This window comes from Dryobates pubescens, chromosome Z, assembly GCF_014839835.1.
Source record: "Dryobates pubescens isolate bDryPub1 chromosome Z, bDryPub1.pri, whole genome shotgun sequence".
NCBI classification, from domain to species: Eukaryota; Metazoa; Chordata; class Aves; order Piciformes; family Picidae; genus Dryobates; species Dryobates pubescens.
In genome coordinates, this window is record NC_071657.1 from 108,269,286 (window position 1) to 108,290,489 (window position 21,204).

Consider the following 21,204-nt stretch of genomic DNA (forward strand, 5'->3'; position numbering starts at 1 on the left):
TATGTCACTGGCTAGTGAGGAAAACACTGATGTGAGGGTATTGTGACCAACTTTCCTCTGATGTTTGACCATTATGGGGAAACATGGAAATTACTAAAGTGCAGTAATTTAAATAATTTGTTGCTCAAAAGAAAAACCTTTTAAAGAATGAGCTGTGTTCAAGCCACAAAGGATCATTTAGACTTGTTCAACCAGCACTAAGATGATTGCTTTTCCATGCCACGTAAACAGAGGGAAAAATCACAAAGTTGTACTCTGCAGAGCAACCAAATGAATGATTTCTCTTTAGGCTTCTTCTGAGGTTATAGCTGCATTTTGGAGAGACATTAAGAGTTTGGAATGTAGTTTTTAAGCTTTATATAAAAGCTTTTTGTTAATTGGGAGCATAACCTACTTTTACTATCTGTTACTCCAAAGCATCTCAAAACAAATTTACTAAAGCAGAGACAAAACAGGGTAAATTTTACTTTCTTCCTCTTTTCACCTGTGGAGGGACTGAAGGCAATATTTGTTTAATAGGACCATTAGTGCCCAAGGAACCCCTGAGCAGCAGTGGAGGAGATCACATTCAGTTAAAACTGCTGGAGGGATTTAGGGAAGATGTAGTTTTAAATTTGTTTCTGACTTAGGGAAGTCATTTTTACAGTGGGAAAAATTGTTTCTCAAAGGTGCCTACATTTCACTGAAGATTAACAGATGCCTTCCTCCCTTCTTTGAAGGGAGAAAATCTCAACCTCCTGATCTAGACAAGATAAATGAGCTGGGAGCAGCACTACGTTGTGTCTCTGTGGTGGCACTTGATTCAGTGTAATTTGACAGGTGTTTTCTGGGTGGCTTTTAGTTTCCACAAGGTACTGGCATGCAGGTTGGTGGCACTTCTCCATGAGATGTGTAAGAATGACTCACCTACGACCTGTATGACATAACTCCCAGGCAAGGAGTAAACTGAGTAGAGACACCACAGACAAGATCTTGAGTGTGTAGGAGCTGAATGCAACCATTTTGGAGGAAGAGTGACAAGAAGCAAACATCAGAAGCAGAACTTTTCTGTCTAAAGGCATTTTTTGTTTGCAGCAGAGCTGCCATACACATGAATTGTTTGCTTTGCTCCGTCAGCTTACACACATGCAATGGAACGGTAAAGAGGGAGCTACTTTCCTGTCTCTACTTGCTCCTCTAGTAACTAAATTCTAGTCTTCTACCTGTGAAGACTACCAGTCTAGTAGAAGACTACTAGTGCTTACTGCTGGCTTCCAACTGAACTACTAGCAAAAGAAACTTGGCTTTGTTGCTAAAGAAGAGAGGTCTGCCTGTCTTACTTTCTGAGCATTGCCTAGGTACTGAGAGCAAAGAGCTCACCCTCCTGATAATTGTATTTAATTTCCCGCACTATTTATGTTTACAGACTGCCCTCCTAAGATTCTGCCAGGTCTAGTCTTGCTGTGCTTATGTGCTTTCTCAAGATCTCAAGTCAAGAGAGGCTGGACCTTGGATTTTTGTCTGGGTTCTCCTTTTACCTCGCAATGTTTTAAACAATTGCTTAGTAGTCTAGAACGTGGGATTTTTCATCAGATAGTATTGACCATAAAGCACACATTTTAATTTATTTAATAGTAATGTTAAGAGTAAAAAAAAAGGACACAACTTATTGCTTAAGTACAATAAATTCTCAATGCTTTTTTAATTTCAAAATTATGTGAATAATGAGCAATATATTCAAGTTTTGAATGCTTTCAGAAGCCTGAATGAAATGTTTCCTGAAATGTCTAAGCTGCTGTTTTCATGTCTTCCCAGAATTATTTTCCTAGGGAATCAAAGAGTTTTTGATTAAAGAGAAAACATCAAGCTTTTTGTCTGAAATGATATATTGCCAGAAGGTGGCAAACAGCTCTTACAGATGCTGCTAACAGCAGGGGACACACTGTCCCCTAGTGAGTATCCACTAATGTTAGAAGTGTTACACTAGGAATGCATTTGGCTCTTTCTCATTGTAGCTTGACATATCTGTGATGTTCTTGATTGCATTGGTCTCCTGCAGCTTGTCTTTAACACTCTCTAAGGAGGGATATTTCAGAATATTTAAAGAATCTTTAGTCTGTCATTCTGGAACTTCTGTAACCCAGACACACAGCTCCTCTTTATCTCCTCAAATAAATAACTCTCTAAAGTTTCAGCAGTTGGAAAAGCTCTTGGTACCATCGGGCCAGCTGTCAGCCTCATGCAGATGTGACAGGATAAGACACCCTTTCCACCAGCCTCTCCACCTTACAGGCTCCCTGTACTTCTGGCTGTGAATTTGCACTTGCTATTTATTCAGTACTGCTATGCAAATGTTTCCTTACAAAATACATTTTGCTTGGCACCCTTTCCACTGCACTTATCCATGTTCAGATCTCTGAACACCAAAAACTCTGGAAATAAAAGCCAACAACTTTAGGTGCTTTCTGCTCTGATACTGTCCTGTTTGCTCAGCCACCATCTAGATGGGACAGACTTTTCACCATTAGCTCTGCCCTGACAATTTTTTTAAGCTATGATGGCAGTGTGTGCTGGGTGCAAAATGTTTTTATTTCCTTGCCTACATACGCAACTAGTGATCACTTTGGTACTGTGATGTTTTGCAATGAAAACCTAATCTAACATCTTGCTATCTTAGTGTAACCACATTCATTATGCTGCTTGCCTGCTTGTACTCAGCAATGTCATAGTGACTCTGAACGTTCGTAATTGCTTGTAAAGATAATTTTACTTAATAGTGGAAATTTTTTTAGTTGCTTGTATGTTTTTGCAGAGGCTGAAGCTGTCTGGTCAGGGCAATCGCAGTGAGTTAACAAAGTCATGAAGGATTACAGGAAAACAAACATGAATCTGAGTCCCTGCATTTTTTACTTCTGGATTTTGTGCTTGGTGTTTTCAGGAAGTAGAATGATTTGTTAAAAAAGACTGATGCTTGGAGTCTGAAACAAGGCCAGGCCTAGTGTCCCTGTCACCAAAGTCTTTGTGCACTTTTATTTTTGTCACTGGTCTAATATTGGAAAAGGGAGGCACTACTACTGCGGTGGCATGTCATGGCTTCTGTAGATGTCACCAAGAACAGTGCCATTGGTGCTCTGATGCCCTGCTTCTTTTCATGTCACCAAGCATTACTGATGAGCAACAATTTAGTTCCTTTATCTTCATTATATCCACCTTCCACTATAGACTTTATCTAGCTATTAAATGGAAGGTGTGTTCACAGAGTCCTTGCAAAGGCCATCAGATGAGACTTTGAACAATCTCATTTCAGGTGAAATTCACTTTCATTGCCATTGCTGTACTCTGCATAAAGGTTTGTTAGAAAAATTGCTTTCATGTTCAGAGAGTGCTAATGTGAGAAGTATTGAAATACACTTCAGAAAGAGCAAATTGTTTGCTATGCTTGGAGGACCAAATCTGCAGCACCTCAGGAGATGATATTACTTGGTTTTGGAGCTAAGGGAACAGAGAGAAAAGGAAAATTTAAACTTGAGGCAGAGAGGGCAAAAATGCACATTGCAAGGAAAAAAAAAAAGACCCTTTAAAAGAATGCTGAATGTTTTCTTGAAACAAGAAAGTCACACACACTGATCTGTGCTGGCTTTACTCTGCAGAGAGCGCGATGGATGAAAGGACTTTTTGATTTCTTTATGTAATGTATTCTTTAAATATGATTAACCAAGAAACATGGGAAGTGATTGATCTGACTTGGAGAGCTCCCATTCTTATTCTGCAGTGTTTCTGATCCTACACGATACTCAGTGCACCCTCATTAAATTTCTTTCCCTGAGTTAGCTGTTTAATTATGGCACTGCTTTACCAGTATTTGATTGTCCTAATCACTTGAGATAATAATTTAATTGCCTTACAGAGTCAGAGAGATGTGTCTCAGAAGACCTGTGCAAATAGTTGATTGCTCTTCTGTTGAATGCTGGGGAGCTCCTTCTGGGAACCCCTTGTGGAGGCTGTGGATTAAAGCTGAATGGATGGACAGAGTGTTGACATCTCTTGCCCCACATCAGCCCAGGTCACTGCAAGTAAGTGGCCTGAGACCTTTCAGGCCAATACAGGAGATAACTAATGAATTTAGAAGCACTTAGTTTCTGCCCTGGAGAGCTGGTGTAGTGGGTTGTCTCCAAGATTTGGATGATCTTGGGGTGCTGCTTTAGCCCTCTCCTGGTTACCCTGCTATTGTTCACTCATTAAATGTAAATCACAACCATAAGCAACTCATTGTGATTTTGTAGTAATGCCTAAGCTCTGCACCATTTGGTGCTCTCAAACAACATCAGTCACACCTTACAAATACAAGGTAATTTTAACACTCCCCTTACAACAAGAAGAACAATAAAGGGCAATTTTTCTATGCAGAAAAAAGTACCCTAAAGTGCAGAATGAGAAAGGTAAAAAATAATCAAGATCTACGCTTATATTCCAGACCTGCAACAATTTACTATTTTACTCTAATAGTCTTCTAACTGTGAGTCTTATGGCCAGATGACTACAAGTGCACTTTATCATTCATTCCAAGACCCATTTTAGCTTTTTCAATACATATGGATCCAAGTAAACAGTCCTATTTATTAGATATTTAAACCAGTGACTGATTAGTAATCTGGGAGAACTTGGTAAATTTGATTTTTCCTTGAATCAAGTTAATGTGCTGCATAACTGTTGCAGGATTACTCACTAATACTGTGAATGGGTGACATGAAATTTGCAGCCAGTGCAGTGTTTTTATCCTCTGCAGTGGCACTGTTAAGTCTACGGACAGTCCAAGTGCTAGCCTTGAGTGATGCTGTCCTAACCATTCGTTATCATTTACTAGGTCCTTCAGGTGGCTTGGTACCCTTTAGGAAGTCCTGAGCATCTCACATATCTAATCAGGTCAGAGTTACTCATCCCCTCAGTAAAGAAGGCTTTGTTTTTTCCCTTGTGGCCAGGCAGTAGAACAGAAACTTCAGAAACCTCGACAGTTCTCTTCCAGAGCCATGCTGGAGCGGGAAAATCTACACCGTGAGTTACTGTATAATTAAAGAACATAACGACTTTAAAATTAGTTTTTATTAATAGAATTAAGCCACATAAAGTCATAAAAGGTGTTCATAAATATGTTAATAGAATGTGTGGTATTAATGAAAAACATTCTGCAGAGACTGAATAATTTAAGAGTTGGATATCACACACTTAATTAAACTTAAATATTAAAATCATTAACTATCACAGCTAAAAAGGGCATTAAGGGAAGGCATCATATCCTGTCTCATCAATAAATAGCTGCCATTATTAAAGGGATGTAGATAGTATATAGAAGTGAGGAATTCAGAGCATTTTGACTGTATGTGAAATGCTTCTAGAAATTTGTTTCTGGCAGGTGCTGAGTGTTGCTGGTTCTTACTTAACATCTCAGCAGGAAACTTGTTTTGAACATATCCTTATTTACAAAGGTCACTAATAAGTATTCACATCCTGCCTAGGGTAGAAGCTGCAGAATTACAGAATCACAGAATCACCAAGGTTGGAAGAGACCTCAAAGATCAATTAGTTTTGTCTCTTTCCAGACTGGAGGCTGCTGGGCACTGAAGGGGCAAAGCTGACCCTGGGACCATGCTTGCTGTTGGGGCTGCTGTGGTAGTCGGTATCTTTTGGATGCTGAGACAATTCTCTGAAAACTGTGTAATGAGTTGGAAGTGCACAAGGAAATGAATTGCACATTGTGATATTCCTCAAGAGGAAACAACCTACATCTTGTTAGAAACCCCAGATGTTTAAAATTCTTGGATGCTGTATTACACCAAAAGACAGCATGCTCTGTGATCACGTTCATTTAGTGTTCATTTAGTTTTGGGGGTTTCGTCCAAGTAAGGAGTATAAGGCTATAAGAAATCTGACAGAGGCTACAGAGCATCAGCTGGGAATTGTACCATGGGATAGCAGAGCGAGAGAGGGGCAGAGGCAGGACCCTCTGCATGATCCTTTATGGATAAAGCTTGCCTCCTCCTCTCCAGTAGTTGGAATGAGAGGATTTTATGTCATGTGACAATTTAGACTCATCACATTTCAGATGCCAACAATGAATGTCATAAGCGGGACCATTAGATTAATTTATTCTTATCATAGCATCAGGCTGCTGGCAAGGCCCTTCTGATACAGCTTCACTGCCTCTTGTAATTTTGTATCAGGTTTTACTTTCTTTTGTCTCTAAAAGGGCTGATAGCTTTTTATAGATTCTTTCAAGCAAGTTAAAAAGTCAGTTTTTCTACCTGGATAACCACAGATCAATTAAAAGAGCATGTAAATGAGTTCAAAGCCAAGTTCAACTGATGGAGTCTGTCAGAAGATATAAAGATAAAATGTTCTTGGTCATGTGAATCTGGAGGATGACATAGAGTAATTTCTGATTGCATCTAAAGAGTATGAAGTTTGACCTCTCCAGACCACCGCTTGCTTAAATATGTAGATGCCAGGCTCTGCCACCCTCTGGGGAAATGCAGAAAACGGTGCTGGACACTGTTACCTGTTGCAAAAGGCTGCCTAGGGAAGTGGTTGAGTCATTATCCCTGGAGGTGCTTACAATATGGTTTAGTGGTGGACTTGGTAGTGTTAGCTTAATGATTGGACTTGATCTTAAGGCACTTTTCCACTGTAATGATTCTATGTGGAACCAGTTTTAGATACCTTGGAGCTGAGCCATTGAAGTGCTGCTGGTTACTGCACCACCTCAGTGTGAGGATTATTGGGCTAGGTCGCAGGGGTGCTTCTCTTCTAATAACATCAACTTGACTGAAACACAGGAAGCCACCAAAAAAGAGTGAGAAAAAGATTTGTGGGTGGGACTTTTTTTTTGCTGGTAAGTCTGCTTGCCATCTCATGTGAACAAACACAGGGATATTTGTTCATCTGCTTTAGTCACTGTACTTTAGCTGCAATTATCTACACTTTACACTGTATTAGTAAACCTACTCCAGAATGTTATAGCATAATAATTAAGCCTTAGCAACAAGAGAACTTGCTCAACAGCCTTATTATTAAATCTTTGTTCAGATGTGGGAGAGACAGCCAATTTTGGTGTAGATTACAAAAAGTGCATGGATTACTGAGGGTCTGCTTTAAGAATAATACTGAGGAGTCAACTAGGAATTTTAATCTCTCAAGTGCTTTTCAAGCATTAAATAATTAATCCCATAGCATTTCCATTAGAGAGGTAAGTAAATATCACTATCCTCATTCTACGGATGGAGGAAGAGGGAGAGAATTCTGCTGGACTGTCCAAAGCCACTGGAAGTATAATTGCCAAAGCAACGTTTAAGACTATGGAAAGTACTCAAGTAAGAAAAAGGTATTGTTTCTTTAGAAGATCAAAACATTGCTAAGCACCTGAAAATGTCTTCCCATATGTTCCTCTTCCTTTCGATACTGGTTTGTATTTCAAGGGATACCTATGTGAAAGGTCTACGTATCTTGTAAAACAGAAGTTTGCTGTAAGACAGAAATAACTGTACACACCCTCATATCCATGCACAGCCACTGTTATTTAACAGGAGGATGGTCCACTTTCTTGCCAGCTGCTACATACTTGTTAAATACTAAAGACATGTTTTTAAAGCTAAATGTAATATTCAGTTTTGTCCTTGACTTAGTTGTACCCACAGAGCAATAAAACATCTAGAACCTTTGGGAGCCCACATTCAAACTGCATGATGGTTTTAGGACCATTTCATTAACAAACACATTGATTCATTTAGTTAGGGTTTTGGTTTGGTTTGTTTGTTTTTTACACACCACAGGTTCCTGAAATTAAGTTGGTATTGCCAGAAAAAAAAAAGGTGGTATTGGAAATGCAGAAGGAATATGAATGAATGTCTGCAGTTCCACCAAGGTGGTCACAGAAGGAAAGGACACTTTTCCAAGATGACTATTGATTTTTGCACTCACATCAGATGAATGATATATGGGCACTTGAGTTTCAAATAACACTCAACCTTAGCTCTAGAGATTTACAAAATGAGCATTAAAAATAGGATGAACTAGACTACTTAATCAGTACTCTGAACAGGTAGGAGGGGTCAAGATGCTTTAGCCATTTTTTTAGACAAACATAAAAGCTTCAGACACTTTAAGAGAGTTAAAGAAGTAGAGAAATGCAGTTTTCAGCTGACTGGACATTTCTGAAGAATTTGACTGTATTCAAACAATTAAAACACAGTATTAGCTCCCAATCAGTCATCTGTTTTTGCAAATATAAAAGCAGTGGTTGTTAGTAAGGACTGTCAAACCCACGGTGCAAGGAAGCACAGGCAGGTTTCCCTTGAGCTGGAGGTACTCTCTAAACAGCCTTCTAGAATCTGCTTCTCTCCTGTGCTCTACCTAACTTCAAGTGAGATACAGCTGCTGATCATCTTCCTTAAGTGACTATTAATACAAAATGGAACGATTCCTGGGGGAGAGATGCAGCCTACACTCTGATACTATGGTAGGGGCCTCTCCTAAGGCATGCTAAAGTGGTCAATACATCTCTTGTGCATCAGAAAATGACTGACATCCTTGGGCAGTGTTCTAATGAACAGTAACACAGCCAAAATGGTGTTTGGGAAAAGCCCCATTGCAAAACTGAGGCATTTTCTGGGATTTTCTTTAGGAAAACCTTTTCCCTCTCAACTCCTCCATTGAAAACACCTGAAATAGAAACATTTTATAACACATTTTCATTTGACCTGATATTGGGTTTTTTTATCAAGCAAGTCTTTTGGTATTGCTACTGACCCAAACTAAATTGCTTTTGCTTTTCTTGGACAGATTTTACACAGATAAAATTCTGTCTTAATATGTCCTGCCAAATCAGAACCATTCACAGGTAAGTGACTGTGCAAAACTGACTGTACCTGTACTTATAAAGGATTTACATTTTTACTTATTTCAGGAAAAAACAAAACAAAGCAAAGCAAAATGAAAACTTATTCCCTGTGTCTGTTCTACTATAGGAGGAAACCCCAAAGATAGTGCACAGAAAGTTGTGGTTATAAATATCTAACACTTGTGGTGGAACTGCAGTTTGCTGAGCTTCCTATACTGTACGACTAGGATTTGAAAAATGCCCCCAGTATCAGCTTGGACCTTTAACCTCATGAACTGCTTTTACTGATGAGCTAGCAGAAGTAAGGTGAAAATGACTGCAAGGATTGGTGCAGTTTGGATTTTGACACCATGCAGGGATTTCTTTGCTGTTACAAGGTCTCCAATGGTGATGTACACCCTTGAACTGCATAGGTACGATTTTCAGGGGCCCTCTGTGTGTGCCCAGCTCTGCACTAGGAAATATAGGGACATGATTGTGTCAAAAAAGGCATAAAAAAGCTGCAATGGGAAATGCATGCAAAGGCTTAGAACTTGAGCAAAGCTTAGTGCCTGGGTGTTGAGGGCAGGGATTTTGTAGGCGTCCCAGTGGGGGACCTGCTTGAAGCTCAAAGGCTAGGAGGATACCTTTGGGTATAACTCCCTTTGTATTCCCAAGCTGTCTCCTTCAACAGTGTGAGGCAGGCTTTGTGTTTTTAGCAAAATCAACAGACTGAACACATCTGAACACTCTTGATTTCTTTCATGACAGCAATCAAGAAATAAAATACAGGAAAGTTTTCCTTTGCTTTCCAGGTATCCTTTCTTGGCCATGACTCTGTTTTACACATTTTATGTGTCTGGATAATTTGTGCAGTGGGATCTGATTTGTGAAGACAGCAGCTTGAATCAAGTGCAGTGTGCTATGTGTAAATTCAGTGTAGCCTCTGGGTTTAAAAAATGAGTATTGCCTTGCAGCAAGACCAGAAATCTTCAATTCTGCATTAGTTGTTTCTTCAAGAGGCTACCTATAAATATTGTGTGAGATCAGCATCTAACTTTCACCTTCACATTGCTAACATTTTTGCAAGGCAAGTACCATAAGGAAGGGGAAAATTATGGCTTTGGTTCTCAAAAGTTTATGATTTTCTACCTGAAAAGTCATATTCAGAACGTAAATTTTTGTCACATTTATATCAGACCTATGTCGGTGTTTCCAGCACTAGCAGCAGTGTAACAGAAAAAGCCAGTTACCCAGGATATTAAAAGACATTTGTAAAGTGCATAGCTTCTTTGACATCTCAGTCAGTTATGAAATAAAAGTTGAATACTGTAGAAATTATTAAGTGAGCTAGCACGTAAGAAAGTTCTGGAAAAGATTCCATGACCAGTTGTGAGAAACAAAAGCATATTAGAGAAAGATAATATACATGCAGAGTTTACAAACCGTGTCTTTAGGGTGGCCCAATAAGTAGAAATATGGGGACCCATGCTTGTCACTTTTCATGCACATGGAGAGACTGGAAGGTACCATTCCTAAAGGAAGGGGAGGAACAGCCTAGGACCAATCATTAGAATTAACAGAACCAGTGACATACAGATATTTTATTATTGTTAAAGCAGAGAATTCTTAGTAAGTTTAGAACAGCTGAGTAAAAAGTTTATATGTAACAGGAAAGAAGTATTTCTGCAAAGCTAAGAAAATAAGCATGCTGTGAGTCTAAATATTAGTGGATGACTGAAACTACTGTGCACATATATTCAGGCCATAGATTCACCTGGACTATGGATAGACAAAACATCTTGAGGTGCTCTCTGAAGGAGTCATAACAAATCAAAAGCAAATAGTTTAATGCATTGCAGAACAGTGTCTGTTTATTTGTATGACTAATCCCTGTATTGGTATCAACTCTGACATTTTTTGGGTTTGTTGGTGGAGTGATGCTGAAACATGAGCTGAGAGTTTCTTCAAGGCCCAGAAGTGACTTACTGTTAAACAACGTGTAGAATCATTGCTGTGAACCAGCAATGATTTTATGTACACTGAAACTTTACTTTTTGCACACAGGAGGAAGAGTTCTCCCTCCCTTACGTAGCCAAAACTGAATCTAAACTCTAGTTCTGTAAAATCACCTGAATGTCAGGAACCCGCGGGATGAGTTTTGTGTATAATTTAGCTTCCTATCGAGCAACAGAGATTCAAAAAATGTGCAACACACATAGCTTTTCATGAAGTCAAACAGGCATTGGTGGGAGAGGGAAAGAATCACTGCTGTGAACATCCACAACACAGCAAGCAGCCCCATGGCACAGATTCATTATTCACCAAACATCCCTGACTCTGGTTCTTGAGACTCTGTGTAACTATCACGTCGTGACCTAACATACTCACAGGCAGATCCAGAGAAAGGGGACTGGAAATGCTTTCCAAAATCTCAGTATGAATGGGCTAGAGTCTCAAACACAACTTTCTGCAGGAGCTCTTCATCAACTTAAAACTATGTGAAAACACTACCAAACTTGAAGTCCTTCTGTAAAAGCAGGAACTCAAGTGAATTAGCTTTCTTTTAGGTGTTCTTCATAAGTGAAATTCAGTGTTTCTGCTTCCTCTGCAGTGCCAGACAGAAATCATCTGGGGCAGGAAGTTGTGCCTTGCGGGAGGGATGGTGTCTGCATGCAAGAGTTGACGGTGTCACAGCCTCCTCCACATTTATACCTTGTTTGCAACTATTTGGTTACAAAATTCATAGCTTTCAGATACTCATAGGAACTGATATATTTTATTGTAGTTTAGAGTGACGAAAGCTCCAGTCACGAAGGGCTAGGCACAGTAAGCCAGATGAAGCAAGCTGCCAGGACTGCTGGGACTGAGAACAAAACACCTCAGGCTTTCCTAGGGACCTTCTTCCATAACTGTTTAGAGAAAACAGTGGTTGTTCTCAAAGGAAAATGTAGCTTCCTGGGGCTCTTGTAGAACTCATTGCTGGAGGGAGAGGCTGTGATTTCTAAGTTTTATTTGATCTTTACTGTTACTGTCTTGAGGTTGTGTGCAGAGTTTTCCCACACCTTGCCTTTATAGATTCTGTATCTGGATGTTTAGCTGCGCTATGTCCTTCTCATGGTGTTCACACAGCTGTGGCTATGGCCTGAAATACATGGGGGTCTGTAATTAAGCTCCCACAGTGTGAGCAGACAGACTTTTAGAAGAGCTGCACACCCAGCAGCTCCTGATGAGGTCAATAACCTCTTAGGTGGAGATTACACTCACACTCTGTCCAACCAGACTCCCTGGGAGCTAGTTCCAGGATCAGGATTCCCAGCAGTACTTCCAGCCTTTCTTCCACAGTAATATGATTTCCTACCGTGACTTGGTTCTTTGGAGAACGAGGCTGGCAGACTATTTCCTATGAAAGATGTTGCTGCTGTTATTTGGGTTTGGATGAGCTGTGATAATTCACTTCCAGTAGAAGCAAAGTTCCTCTGGCTAGCCTTACCCTCAGCAAACATGTTCTGAGGTGATGAGCGATCAAGCATCTGTTTTCTAAGCCGCTTTTGTTGCACCCTCCTGTGTCATCAGCTATTGTTTTGGAGCATTAATCACATCTATGCTCTTTCTTACATATTCTGATGCTACTGGGCACACTACTGGGGTTTCTTCCTCTAAAGTGCTCTCAGATCTCTGGAATTTGTTTCCAAGCAAAATCAGCAGCTGGAGGTGAGGTAAATGATGCATTTGCAACACACTTTATTTCTTCCCTTAGGTTTGAATACTGCTTCAGCTCAGCCAGAATTTTCAGAGATGTACTTGTAGGGACAGATTTCCAGGCAGCATAAACTGACATAACTCATTTAGGAGATTTACATCCTTCTAGGAGCTTCACTGAGTGCTTGCATTTTTACAGTATACATGCTTTTCTTTCATAGATCAATTTCTTAGCATTGATCATTTTTCTTCAATACTGCTTTTACTGACATCAGTCATATCATCATTCAAACACTGATTTTCCTTCCACTTAAATACATGCTGCCATATTTGGTAGTAGCAGAAACATAGCTCTGGAATTTACATCATCACAGAATCAACCAGGTTGGAAAAGACATCAGAGATCGCAAAGTCCAACCTATCACCTAATAACTAACACCTCATGACAACTAAACCATGGCTCCAAGTGCCACATACAATCCTTTTTTTGAACACCTCCAGGTACAGTGAGTCCGCTACTGCCCTGGGCAGCACATTCCAGTGGCAAATTACTCTCTCTGAAGAATTTTCTCCTCAACTCGAGCCTAAACTTTCCCTGGAGCAGCTTGAGACTGTGTCCTCTTGTTCTGTTGCTGGTTGCCTGGAAGAAGAGACCAACCCTCCCCACCTGGCTACAACCTCCTTTCAGGTAGTTGCAGACAGCAGTAAGGTCTCCCTTGAGCCTCCTCTTCTCCAAGCTAAACAACTCCAGCTCCCTCAGCCTCTCCTTGTAGGGCTTGTGCTCGAGGCCTCTCACCAGCCTCATTGCCCTTCTCTGGACACATTCAAGTATCTCAATGTCCTTCTTAAACTGAGGAGCCCAGAACTGGACACAGTACTACTCAAGGTGTGGTCTAACCAGTGTTGAGTATAGGGGAAAAATGACTTCCCTGCTCTGGCTGGCCACACTATCTGTGAAGCTCAGTCCTCCAGCTTTGCATTTTCATACTCAGCTAAGTGTTATTTCCCACTGATGGTCTCCAGAGTTGGACCTTAATAGGAAAAATTTCTGAAATGTACTAACTAGACAAAAAAAAAGAAAAAAAATACTAGAGAAAGAAAATAAGACTGATTATGTCAATAAAAAGAGCTCCAATCAATTCTGTCACATCCCAACTGTGCAACTCTGGTGGGAAGAAGAGGGAACTACTAAATACTGACTAGTTTATTTGCTGTTGTCAGAAATACTTTGTCCTTGAGCTTACTGTGACAATCTGATCTAAATGATCTGATCTAAAGCAGCTCTTTGTAGCAATTCTTATTTTGCAGTAATCTGCATTTCTACACAACTAATGCTAAGCATTCCAAATGTCTCTCCAAATGGTGACCCTGGCTTTGAACAGTCCTGTAAAGTCTCATTGCTTTCAGTTAGGGCTATAAACTGTGCCTGGATTTGTAATGATTTATCTGTATTTTCTGCTCCTGTTCTTCTGAGGAGGGGAAGGCTTGTGTACATTTCCACCTCTGCAGGAGATTTCTTTTCTCCAAACAATGCTATTTCCACTGAACTTATAGTATATCTATTTCCATTTTCTTATGACTCTGGAATAAGGCACAGATCTGAAAGATTATATAAACATAGAAATGTGTTTTGGATCTCCTGTAAATCGAGGTTTAAATGCTTTGGCATGGATCTGAACTGCAATTGATTCTTTGCTCATAGCAGCCTCCTGTGACCCCCCTTACATTCAGTTGCTTTCTAAGGATCCAGAGAACACGTGGAATGTGGTTCTACCTTTAGAGAATGATTTCTACCACTATATTAGTCTTGGATGTTTGTTCCTTCATTAAAATTTCTCTCTGAAAGGATAATACACTGGTTAAAATTCATATTAGATGTCTTAGTACCAATTTATTGCAATCCCTGCAAGCCATATTGACTGTATTCCTACTTATCGAAAGTACAGCTCAATAACTTTATCACTGGATGAACAGGCTATGGCCCATCCTTGCTGTCCATATTCAGAAGCTCTTGAAATCTGGAGAAAATGCAACAAATACTATCTCAGGTGTTGCTTCAGCCATAGAACTAGCTCTGCTTTAGACAAGGAGGTGCAATTACCATGTCTACTGACAGCCAGTAAAGCGCTGACTTTCAGCGGAGGTGACTTTAATATCTCAGCAGAGGTAATGAATTTATGTTGCTAACAAAGACTGACCTGAGCCTGCATTGAAACCTAAGCATTACTTTGAATTCTCACATGCTACTGACATTACTGAATCTAATAGAAGATGATGCTGAAACTTCAAAAGTAATATCAGAAAATTTTAATGGAGTTTTGGACCTCCTAGCATAAAGAAGTCAAGGAATATTCATTAACACCCCCTTTTTCCAGTGAGATTTCAGGCCTAGCTGTGCACATCATAGAACTTCTGTAAATATATGACATTGTCACACCATACTTTAGAGTAAGCCTTGAATTCAACTTGAAAAAATGCTTTTTGTCTTTGAAATTACCTTTGGATAATTTATTTTTACTTCTTGTCATTTCAGTAGTGAAATAGGTTTCTATAGCATCTAAATGACTCACACATTTTGAAATACTCAAAAAAGTCCCAGAAGTCCTTCTGAAATAAAACATGAAAAGGATGGATCCTGCTTTCCTATTACAATGAGCAAAGTCTCTTTTTTCATTCAGAGCTTGCTTCTACTTGACTATCTGTGTATGATGTCAGAGAATAGGTGAGGATGTCAAAGAAGTACATTCTTATTAGTGCTTTGAGTTTAAACCTGAGCCACTGAATTGCATGGCAATAAGATCATCTGTTGTGATTAAAAATGTGCAGAGAAGTACCAATAGAGGAAGAAAAGGACAGTTTATGGTCAGATCAGCAACTCCCAGCACACTCAGAGATGTCCCCTAAAGGGCTCAAGGTGCTTCCTACATCTTAAACCATTGCCTGCATCAGGAAGGCAGCAGACAACAGTGATGGACATGCATATACGGTCTTGAGCTAAGAAGACACTCAGACATGTGAGTAATTCCACCTCTACCCATTTAAGCACTTAAGCAGACACATTATGTGCCCCTGGACATTACAGTATATAGATATCTGCAACTGCTAATTAACTCAAAATCAAAGTAATTAATTTATATAGCTTTTTGCATGCAATAAAATGTAAAGATGAAAACCCACCATATTCTGGGACCTGGCCTGTTCCACGTTTCAACAACAGCCGCACTCTTCTGCCACCAGACTTGATTAGCTCTATTGCCCTGGCATGTGTCATGTCCCTTGTGCTTTCTCCATTGATTTCAATTATTTGATCTCCTACCTGTCAGGGAAGAAGAATATTGAGTCAAACAGAACTGCAGTAAAATGAGCATTTCAGAAAGAGATACAGTGAACAGATCACAGGTTACTGAATGACAGACAGGCACATCAAGGCAGATTTGCTCCTGTCTGTCTGAAGGATATTACTGGCAGATTAAATAACCTCCAAAGTGGCTTATGAATGTGGTACATCAACTGCTGCACATCTTCTGCTGAAATCAGCCTGATACATTTGTAACATGCCTCAAAACTCTGAGGTGTAGGAGTTTTTTAAATTTCCCCATATGCTGGAATCACTGGGAATGTTATCTGTGCTACACCTTAATTTGCAGTGGTGTGTGGCCTTGAGAAGACCTTTTCTGCATTTAACATGCTGCTTTCATAGAGAAAAGAGAGACCTGAAGCACAAAGATCCATCATCTGAATATCCCAATCTTGGTGGGAAAGTCTCTCACCAAACGAAACATTGTTATGAAGCAATCCACAAAACAAAGAAAGGTTAGTGCTACTGCACAGGGGACACAAGTTTGCTTTGAGCTATTGATGCACAGGAGGTTTTTGCTCACAGTAAGCACATCCATTGGATGAGCCATCCAGTTAAAGCTGCCAGCTCCAGGGCTCTGGTTACAGATTTCTACCGCTCTCCTCCTGGCTAGCTTTTCAGTCAGAGTTAGCTTTGTTATTAATTGTCCACCTCTGTTTCTGCAGCTGTAAAATTGGGCACTGATGTCTGCATCTCCCATCCACCACAGTCTCTCTCCCAGTTTTGCTTCCCACTGGGATGTTTTGTTTTGCTGTACCCTCTGTGAGTAGAGCTGGCTTTTGACGCTGGAAACTTTCTCCATGCCCAGGGGAGGGGCTGCTCTCTGCTGTGTCTGGTCAGCACAGCAGACAGCGTGGCAGACAGCACATGTAGAAAGCAGTAGCTGTACAGCTTGTTTGGTGTTGCAGGACCACAGCCACCTACTTATTTTGTGAGAGAGTGGAAAGAGCAACATGTTGAGGCCATGTACGAACCTCCTCTTAGAAGCACACCAGCATTTGGAGTTGAGATTATGCAGCTGTGTTGCAGAAACCTCCAAGCCTTATTGGAGGGGTGACCCTGGTGAAGCTGGGAAGAAGGACTGGTACTGGTAGAAGTGTGGGTCCAGGTGATGAGCAGCCAAGGGAAGTGCGTGAGACTCCCAGGTAAGTGAGGTCAGCAGACTCATCAGTGCCAGAGGAGCACACAGCCTTAGTGGGATCGCACTGGCCTCAGTCTGCATCTGTGGCTTCCTCCAACATAACAACCTTGCATTCATCCTGGAGAGGGCTTTAAGGATTCTACAGAGATTTCAAGATGACAGGCACTTCTTTTCCTCTCACTAGCCTGTCCTGACACAACTAGCTCTTTGCTGGCCTTGGACATTGAAATGTTTTCTCTTTTGTATGCTGCCTTTGCTACTATTGTATTTCTGTCAACTAAAAGTGTAATCCTTCAGAGGCTTTCCTTCTTTCCTGAGTTTGAAGTATAGTATTTACCAAATAAATGTGCATAATATAAAATGTCAAACATCAAAGAAACTTGGAAAGGATGTCAAGAACTTATCTAGTCCCTATTTTAGTTCAGAAAGAATGCTACTAGAAGCACTATGGCAGTGTTTCTCAATTGGAATTCATACTTTGTCTATCAGAGTTGCAGCTCGTCTTATGAACTCTCCCAGGATCCTGCAGGCAATCAATGCCAGCAGTTAACTAAAAAACCATTGATCCAAATAAAACCTTTCAGCCATTCTATCACACTTTGTAAATGCTGCAGACTGAGCGTTGGGGGAAAAAAAAATCAGGATTATTTGTGCAAAAAAGCCTTAGCTGTGCAGTGCAAATTTCTTCCTTGGTGGATTTTCTCAGAATGCCATTGGTTGTACCATGCACTATGTGGTTTCTGGTATTTCTGATGACCTCCAAGCCACAGTGACACACAGCACACGTGCTTTCTGGACTGTGAGAGATCTCCCCCAGGTTTGGCCATACAGGGCTGTTTGCATCACCATGACTTTTGAAATGGTTGGCTGGATGTAATTTCTGCACACACTCAGAGCAAAAATGGAAAATGTCTTTTACCACTTCTCTAACACAGACAGAAGATGGATTTGTACCACCCCCACGAGGATACTGGTCAGGGCAGACACAGACAAAATTCAGCCAGTTTGGGAAAACCTGTTTCTAAATGTCATGAAACAATTAAGCCCTGGTAGAAATCCTATAAAAGTAAACTCAGATTTTCCGGTGGCTTAAAGACAGCTCTTTTTGGTGTCACATTGTCTGGACAGACCATGTTCTGCAGAAGGCATTTCAAATTAACTCGTTAGTGTGTTTTGAGAGAAGTGCCAGATTAGATCAAATGAAGGAGGTCTTTTTAACAGTCCTTGATAAATAGCCTTTAAAATGAGCACTGATGAAAGCCATGCAGAGCACGTATGGTCCTTCAAGTAAAATGCTCTGCACTCTGGAGCAGACAGAAAGAGATTTTAATACAATTTAATATGTAAAAAGGTTAAGTTAATGTCACCTTTTCCCCTTGCTGTTTGCCTTTCTTCTCTTCTCATTGGTTAATATGCAGGCACTACCTTATATTAATGTAACCTTTTCTGTATTTCAGTGGATTAAAATATTTTCTTCCCGTGTAGGCAGCACATAGCTGTTTTGATAGTTCTTTTATTATCTTATGTGCAAATAACTAACCTGGGAAAGGTTAAGAGATGCCAGCCAGCATCATGCTTACGTGACTGAAGAAGGGGAGAGAAACAAGCTGACAAAAATTAGGTGCTCTGAATTTTACATCCGAAAGTGAGAGGTGAAGTGAATAGATGTAGGAGCAATGGGTTAATTGTGTTCCATTCATTTGTGTTTTGTGGCTGAGTGATGTCTCTGAATTACACTGCCTCTGCAGCACAGGCCCAGCTCTGATCAGATAAGAAACCAAGGAGGAGAAGCGTTGCCAATGCTCTTACCCTGAGAAAAGCTTCAATTAGACTTTGTATTCATATCTGAGGAATTCATACAAAAGAGAAAACCTTGACTGAGGAGTGGTTCCCTATGTGTCTGATACATTCCTGTTCCTATTTTGTCTATATTTAAACATTTCTAACACCTTCCTTCCCCTTGTCAATGTAGATTCTCTTATGTCTGATATGGGAGGAAGCCATGCTGTGTATGCTTTCTTTCTGGCCAGGCATCCAGATGTGCTTGCTCCCTTGTATTTTCTATTGTGGAGCTGATTTTTAGATGCTTTTGGGCTGTTTCTGTCTTTCTTAAATCCAGTGGGTTTTTTTGAAGAGGAATTTAGACATAGCTATATATTGAAGATGCACCAAGGTGAGGCCAGAGTAAATGGTAAGCATAAAAAGTGGTTTGAAAAGAACCCAGTGCTTGTTACATGGGATCCTCATTACTCTCTCTTCAGGATAAAAGTTGATTCCTGCAGTTTTATATCGCACATGACATTTCTCTGTCCTTTGCTTCTGGATCCTTCCAAGCCTGTCCCTGGTCTCCAAAGTGGAGATACTACTTCAGTGAGTGTAGGCAGAAGAGATCAAAATGATAACGTCCTTCCCTCGTGGGAGAAACACTTTATTAATACTGTTCTCAGAATGAGACCATTGCCTTTTTGTAACACATCAGATTTGCAGCTCAGAGTTAGCTTGGATTCTGATACTATCCTCAGCAGTATTGCCTAAATACATACCCCACATTTTCTATTGTGCATCAGTGAACCTTATCTGATTGACTGCTTTAGGATAAAATTTTAATTTGACATCTATGTCTATTCCTCAAAGTCCTTTTAAACCCTCTGTGAATGGTGACATCTTGGCATCAGCAAATGTTATTTAATTATTTATCAATAGGTCTCCAATCATTAATAAAAATATTGAATTGAGCTGATTTCATTCCAGACCCTTCAGAACCACAGCTGTAATTTCACACTTGTAATTACTATTCAGGAGCAGACCATTCAGAGCAGCCTTCGAGAAGGATTATTTTCAGCAACCACATTACAGTGATTCCACCTGGAGTTTATTTCTCCATTTCTTTCTCTCTTCTTTTTTTTTTAATTTCATAGAAAGTGGTGTTGAAAGGTGAAAAGAGGATAACTAACTTGTACATTCCCCTTCCCCTTTTCCCACAAAGAAATAAAAATGAAAATCAGAAATGAACAAATGACTTGGATGATTGGATTTGCTTCCTACCGTTTTAACGTCGATGGACTTCTTCAACTTTCTGATAACTTGTCACAAATTAGTTCTGAGAATGAAAGCTCAAGGAACTTTTCTCTATTATTGGACTTTAAAAATAGAGACTCTGTTTTCCTTTCTCTAGTCTGATACTAACGTTCTTGTCCTCCATGAATTCTTATACATATTATATGTATATAATCTAATAGTCTAGGAATTGCTTTCTCTTAGATATTAATTACTAATAGTCTAGAAATTACCTTCTTAGTCATTGAGCACACAGGGACATCAACATTCTCAGCTGACTTGAATCCAAGTATGCTTTTGGCAGTTTTCTCCTTATTCTGATCTATACTAATTTCTTTGTGTTGACTTTGATGTATGTTTATGGTCCTTCTCAATATCTCAGTGAAGACTCACAGAAAGCAAGCACTGAATATTTCAGCCTTCTCTACATTCTCAGCAAGCAATGGACCTCCTTTTTTTCCCTGTTCTTCATATTTCTTTTAGTATATTTATGTTACCTGTTCTAGTTACCATTTATATTTCCTTGGAGACTGCTTGGATATCATTCTATCATATCTAATCTTCCTTCTGCATCTGGTGGGACACTAGCCACCTAACAGGTGTTGAGCACCCAATCTTTTATTGGATATGACCCTGTGGCACTAGCTGCTTTCACAGTAAGTGACACATTTTAATAGCAGACCACTGTTTTTAAGAGACATTTCAGCAAGCTGCCTTCTTTGCAGATATAAAGCTTTTCAGATGAGACATCAGAATATTTCCAAAGATTAAGTTCAAGTTGGCAACATTATTGTTCTGCATGGCATTTAGGTCCTCTCTCTTTCTAGACTTTATGGACTTCATTTTTGTCAAGAAATTATCAGAAAAAAACAGTTCTCCAAATCTGGAGAGTTATGCATCTCTAAAATAATATCTTTCTCTCCCGTGGTATTCAGGTACACTTCTTCCATGACAGCCTGAGAGAACATATACATCCTAATCACCAAGTTTCAGATCCACAAATAGCAGGGAAAATGCTTGAGAGTACAGCCCTTGAATTCCAATATTTTCATCTCACAAAGCCACTGCCAAAGACTGCCTTTAGCTCTTTGGAATAAA

The 21,204-nt window shown here is 39.9% G+C and overlaps 1 protein-coding gene across 9 annotated transcripts in view; it reads right to left on the reverse strand.

The window, feature by feature from the left end:
* Window positions 1–21,204, reverse strand: part of MAGI2 (membrane associated guanylate kinase, WW and PDZ domain containing 2) — a 675,431-nt gene that overhangs the window by 5,105 nt on the left and 649,122 nt on the right. For 6 of the 9 annotated variants that reach the window (XM_054178160.1, XM_054178157.1, XM_054178158.1 and 3 more), the window contains one exon: window positions 15,728–15,866. In XM_054178160.1, coding sequence (XP_054034135.1) covers window positions 15,728–15,866 — 139 coding nt within the window. Of the gene's footprint in view, window positions 1–10,294; window positions 10,406–15,727; window positions 15,867–21,204 lie in introns of all 9 variants that reach the window. The other 3 variants (XM_054178163.1, XM_054178161.1, XM_054178162.1) reach the window with 2 other exon arrangements.